General features: G+C 38.4%; 1 protein-coding gene across 1 annotated transcript; it reads right to left on the reverse strand.

Moving 5' to 3' along the window:
* Window positions 1-1,704: 1,704 nt before the first annotated feature.
* LOC145718018 (uncharacterized) lies at window positions 1,705-5,494 on the reverse strand. Its single transcript, XM_081809456.1, has one exon. It carries the CDS (start codon window positions 4,859-4,861, stop codon window positions 3,119-3,121), a length of 1,743 nt encoding a protein of 580 aa, XP_081665582.1. The 5' UTR covers window positions 4,862-5,494; the 3' UTR covers window positions 1,705-3,118.
* Window positions 5,495-5,500: the final 6 nt, after the last annotated feature.

A 5,500-nucleotide genomic window follows, 5' to 3' on the forward strand; every position in this document is an offset into this window, starting at 1 on the left:
GCCTGTTCCACTGTCCAGAAGGCTTCTTCATCTCCAACAGCTACTCTACCATGTGACATTTTAAAACTATGCCCAAATGATTGCATCATCCAATACCCTCCGCCATCCCTTGTCACTGATCTAGGCCTGGGAAAATACAGTAATCATTGACATCCAACAGCATTAGTCCTCAGTAAGACACAGGAGATCAATCAAATCATCAAGATAAAGCAGGACTTCCCTACTCCTGAGAAACCCACATTTGCCAATTCCTTTTCCGCATTACATGTATTTATTAGATAACATCACCAAGAGCTGTCTGTGCCTTCGCAGTGACTAAAGGGAGCCCCCTCTGGGTCCCTCCCCACATTGGAAAGACTTCTTTACATTTCCTATTAATAGGTCTTATCTTTCTAAGGATGGTGCCTTCATCAAATTTTACTTCGACTCACATCCCACATCCCCGTGCTAAATGTCTGAATTAATACCCATTGACCTTCCATCTCTCTAGTCTCAATGAAGCGTTTATTGAGGACACTCTCTCCACAACACAGGCAAAAAAGAATGGTTGTGGTGCCTATGTAGCTGGAAACAAAAATGAGGAAAAATACAACTGGAGATCTGGAGAGAACTAGGAAATAAAACAAGGAGAAGTTATTTTTCTATATCCAGGGTGTCAGTTGGGCAACTAGGGACAGTTGTCCTCCTCCACATGCTAATTCTTCATCTTAAATATTTTCTCTCTCTTACCTGGGCTACCATATCACTCCTATTGGGATAGATTTCTCTTTCTTATGGGGTATCTATTACACATGTAGCATGGTCATATGCACATGTGAACTTCATAGACACATCGAAACAATTCAATGCATAAAGAGGGGCACATACTTTAATTTGGGGCCATGGTGCAATGCTTTAGAGTCCCAAGGCTAAGTCCAGAATATGCCATTCCAGCTAAAACAGGTTTAGGGAAGTTCTGTGGGAGTCTTCTCTAAGGGACACGGAGGGAAAGCATTGGGAGAAAGGAGAGATGGTGGCTCACAAGGACGGATTGCAGATGTGATACCAGAAGTTCCATTAACTTGTGACTCTGCAGCGTGTTGTCCAGGGAATGTGCTGGTGAGAAGAGTTCCTGTCAGTGCAAGGCCCCTGCAAAACTATTGCCTACACAAAGTGGATGCCAAAGAACACTATCATGGAGTATGTGAGCTAAAACATCAACAACACCTCTTATGTTACATACCTCTGTAATGTACCCATAATAATATCATAGTATTCACAAAGAGGAGAAAATCATATAATAGACTAGGGGAAAAATAATCACCCATCATTTAAACCTTCAGACCACCGAGGAAATGGATTCCTAGGTATATTATTCTACTCCATTACCAAACAGGTGATTGATTCCATCCGCCACCTACAACCCTCAATGAGACAGGTTAACACTGGAGGTAGGATAACACGTCATCCATCACACATCCATGTCAATATGTTAAAAACCAGTATATTTTCTTAATGAAAATATATTAATCTCACACATGGACTAAGTTATGCATTTCAAATCCACTCTATTATCACCATTTAAAATACAGAATACACACGTGAAAAAGCATGAGTGCTGTTAGAAGGATGTGGGAGTACTTAATTCCAAAAATATCATGACTGAGGTAAATTCTTAAGAAATGTGTATATATAAAAAAAAAAAAAAAAAAAAAAAAAAAGAAATGTGTATATACAACAGTATGGCCTTGTAGGGAAGAGTCAACTATCCTCTTTCGGTTATCTGTCAGGATTTCTTCACTTCAACCACATCAACTCATACTCTCTAACGATTGCACTTATGAATATACATTGGTAGTTTACTGGACTGACACCTCGTTTTCCTTAAAGAACAATTAGTAAAACCGTGTATTTCTAATATTGAGGAAGTTCTTTAGTTTTAATATATGGAGAAGCATGTGCTCTGAACACCTATTTCATGGTATCTTATGTCAATGTTATAACCGTAAGCAGCCTCTCCATTGAGATATACTTCGTATGTGTATTATCCTGTCCTTCATCTTCCATGGAAAATTAGGGATGCATGAGTCCCACCTAATGTAGCAGGGCATCTAATATCTTTGAGGTACCAATGATCAGCCACATGGCCGTACACACCCAATGGAATAAAAGAATTTTCTGAAGTGATTTCAGAGTAAAATACATTAATATTGTTAGTCACAAATCTCGAATAGGGTTGATGAAAAAATAAAAAACACATATTAATTATACATATGTAAAAGTCCATCCACTAAATCTGTTGAAATACAATAGCATACACATTTTCTAAATGTTTAAGTGTGATTATTCCTTAGAACTATTTTCATACAGAGTAATGTCTGAATAGAGTGACTAATGCATTCCTTTTACTTGATTTCTGTGACATTTATTGGTATTTGATGTTCAATTAAGTAATTTTCTAAACATTGGTTTCTTTCAATTTACTATTTTTAATGCACTCTCTGGTGTATACTCCAGTGTATATTAAAATGAAGGTCTTTCCACATTCCGTATGTTCCAATGGATTGAGTCTAGGATGCATTTTGTGATATTGAGTAAGGTTTGAATTCCAGAAAAGGCTTGTCCATTTTCTTTACATTTTACAGTTTTGCTCCTATATGATAACTATGATGTTAAGTACGTTGGGAGATCCAGTAAGAGGTTGGACACATTCTTTAATATTTGTATAGTTACTCTCCTATATGAAATCTCTGATATGGAGTAAGGAGAGAGCAGTCATTAAGTGTTTTCTCACATTCCTTACATTTGTAGGTTTCTCTCCAGTATGAATTCTGTGATGTCCAGTAAGGGTTGTTTGCCTGCTAAAGGCTTTGGCACATTCTATTCATTTGTCAGCTTTCTTTCCAGTATGAATTCTATGTTTAGTAAGGTGTGCATGCTGGTCAATGGCCTTGCCACATCTGTTATATTTCTAAGGTTATTGTCCAATATGAATTCTCTGATGTGTAGTAAGGAGTGAGCACTCCTTAACCATTTTCTCACATTCTTTACATTGGTAAGGTTTCTATCTAGTATGAATTTTATGATGTTTAATAAGGACTGAGTGCCTGTAAAAGGCCTTGCCACATTCTGGACATTTCTAAGGTTTCTCTCCAGAATGAAATCTGTGATGTTGAGTGAGGTATGAGTGCCTGCTGAAGGCCTTTCCACAATCTTGACATTTGTAAGGTTTCTCTCCAGTATGAATTCTGTGATGTTGAGTAAGGTCCAAGGGCCAATTAAATGCCTTGCCACATTCTTGACATTTGTAAGGTTTCTTTCCAGTATGCATTCGGTGATGTTTAGTCAGGTTTGAGCATGATGTAAAGGCTTTGGCACATTCTGGACATTTGTAAGGTTTCTCTCCAGTATGAAATCTGTGATGTTGAGTGAGGTATGACTGCCTGCTGAAGGCCTTTCCACATTCTTGACATTTGTAAGGTTTCTCTCCAGTATGAATTCTCTGATGTCCAGTAAGGTTTGAGGGCCACTTAAAAGCTTTGCCACATTCTTGACATTTGTAAGGTTTTTCTCCAGTATGAATTCTGTGATGTCGAGTAAGTCTTGAGGGCCACTTAAAGGCCTTACCACATTCTTGACATTGGTAAGGTTTCTCTCCAGTATGAATTCTGTGATGTCGAATAAGTTTTGAGGGCCACTTAAAGGCCTTGCCACATTCTTGACATTGGTAAGGTTTCTCTCCTGTATGAATTCTGTGATGCTTAGTAAGGGTTGAGAGTCTGTTAAAGGGCTTTCCACATTCTTGACATTTGTAAAGTTTCTCTCCAGTATGCATTCGGAGATGTTTGGTCAGGGTTGAGCATGATTTAAAGGCTTTGGAACATTCTTTACATTTGTAAGTTTTCTCTGCAGTATGAAGTCTGTGATGTCGAGTGAGGTGTGAGTGCTGGTTAAAGGCCTTTCCACACTCTTGACATTTGTAAGGTTTCTCTCCTGTATGAATTCTGTGATGCTGAGTAAGGGTTGAGAGTCTGTTAAAGATCTTTCCACATTCTTGACATTTGTAAAGTTTCTCTCCAGTATGCATTTGGAGATGTTCAGTCAGGGTTGAACATGATTTAAAGGCTTTGGAACATTCTTTACATTTGTAAGTTTTCTCTGCAGTATGAAGTCTGTGATGTCGAGTGAGGTGTGAGTGCCGGTTAAAGGCCTTTCCACACTCTTGACATTTGTAAGGTTTCTCTCCACTATGAATTCTGTGATGTTCACTAAAGTTCGAGGGCCAATTAAAGGCCTTGCCACATACTTGACATTTGTAAGGTTTCTCTCCTGTATGAATTCTGTGATGATAAGTAAGGACTGAGTGCTTGTTAAAGGTCTTTCCACATTCTTTACATTTATAAGGTTTCTCTCCATTATGCATTCGGTGATGTTCAGTCAGGGTTGAGCAGGATTTAAAGGCTTTGGCACATTCTTTACATTTGTAAGGTTTCTCTCCAGTATGAAATCTGTGATGTTGAGTGAGGTGTGACTGCTGGTTAAAGGCCTTTCCAGAATCTTGACATTTGTAAGATTTCTCTCCAGTATGGATTCTGTGATGTCGAATAAGTTTTGAGGGCCACTTAAAGGCTTTGCCGCATTCTTGACATTTGTAAAGTTTCTCTCCAGTATGGATTTGCCTATGTCCATTTATTGATGAACAGTCCTTCATGGTTTTATCACATTCTTCCCATTTGTATATTTTCTCTCCAGTATGCATTTGCTGATGTTGAGATGGTGTTGAGTGGCAGTCAACGGATTTGCCACATTCCTTCAAAATGGAAGTTTTCTCTCCCCCAGGGATTATCTTATTTATATTTAGCCTTGATGACTGACTAAACATGGTCCCTGGTTTATTGCATCTGAATGGGTTTTTTCCCTCATGAATTGTCTGATGATCACCAATACTGGAGGACTGCTTAAGAGCTTTCCCACATTTATTATATTTATGAGGATTATCTCCCAAAGGGAGGCTCTTATGTATAGTAAGGTTAGAGCTTTGATTAAAGCCTTCCCCACATTTATGACATTCATAATGGTTCTCTGGAAACCAAGTCCTCACACATCTATGAACATTGGAACCCTGGTTAAATGTTTTCTCAGATTCACTGCATTGAGCAATTCTGTCTCCATTGAAAAGGCTCTGGTAATTCTGTAGGGTTGACTCCTCAGTGAAGCACCTCTCATACGGATCTGACTTAGCACTTCGTTCTTCATTTCTAAATCTCTGATTATCAGAAATATTTGACTGAAAGGTCAAGCCAATCCTATCTTCAAAATGGTTCAAATCATTATTTTCAGCATGGACTAGGTAACTTTCCAGATTTTCCAAATGGTCTGTCCACAAATATGTATGTTTGAATATTTGATTGGAGCTTTTGCTTACAGAAACACACTGCTTTGCAGAAAGAGTTGACTTAAAAAGGGAGGTTTTCCACAATGTTTTATATCCTTCACCATTTGGGGCAGTGAGATTCTTATT

The sequence above is a fragment of the Leptonychotes weddellii genome, unplaced genomic scaffold, assembly GCF_054177405.1.
Source record: "Leptonychotes weddellii isolate Sample4059 unplaced genomic scaffold, ASM5417740v2 HiC_scaffold_10105, whole genome shotgun sequence".
Taxonomy (NCBI): Eukaryota; Metazoa; Chordata; class Mammalia; order Carnivora; family Phocidae; genus Leptonychotes; species Leptonychotes weddellii.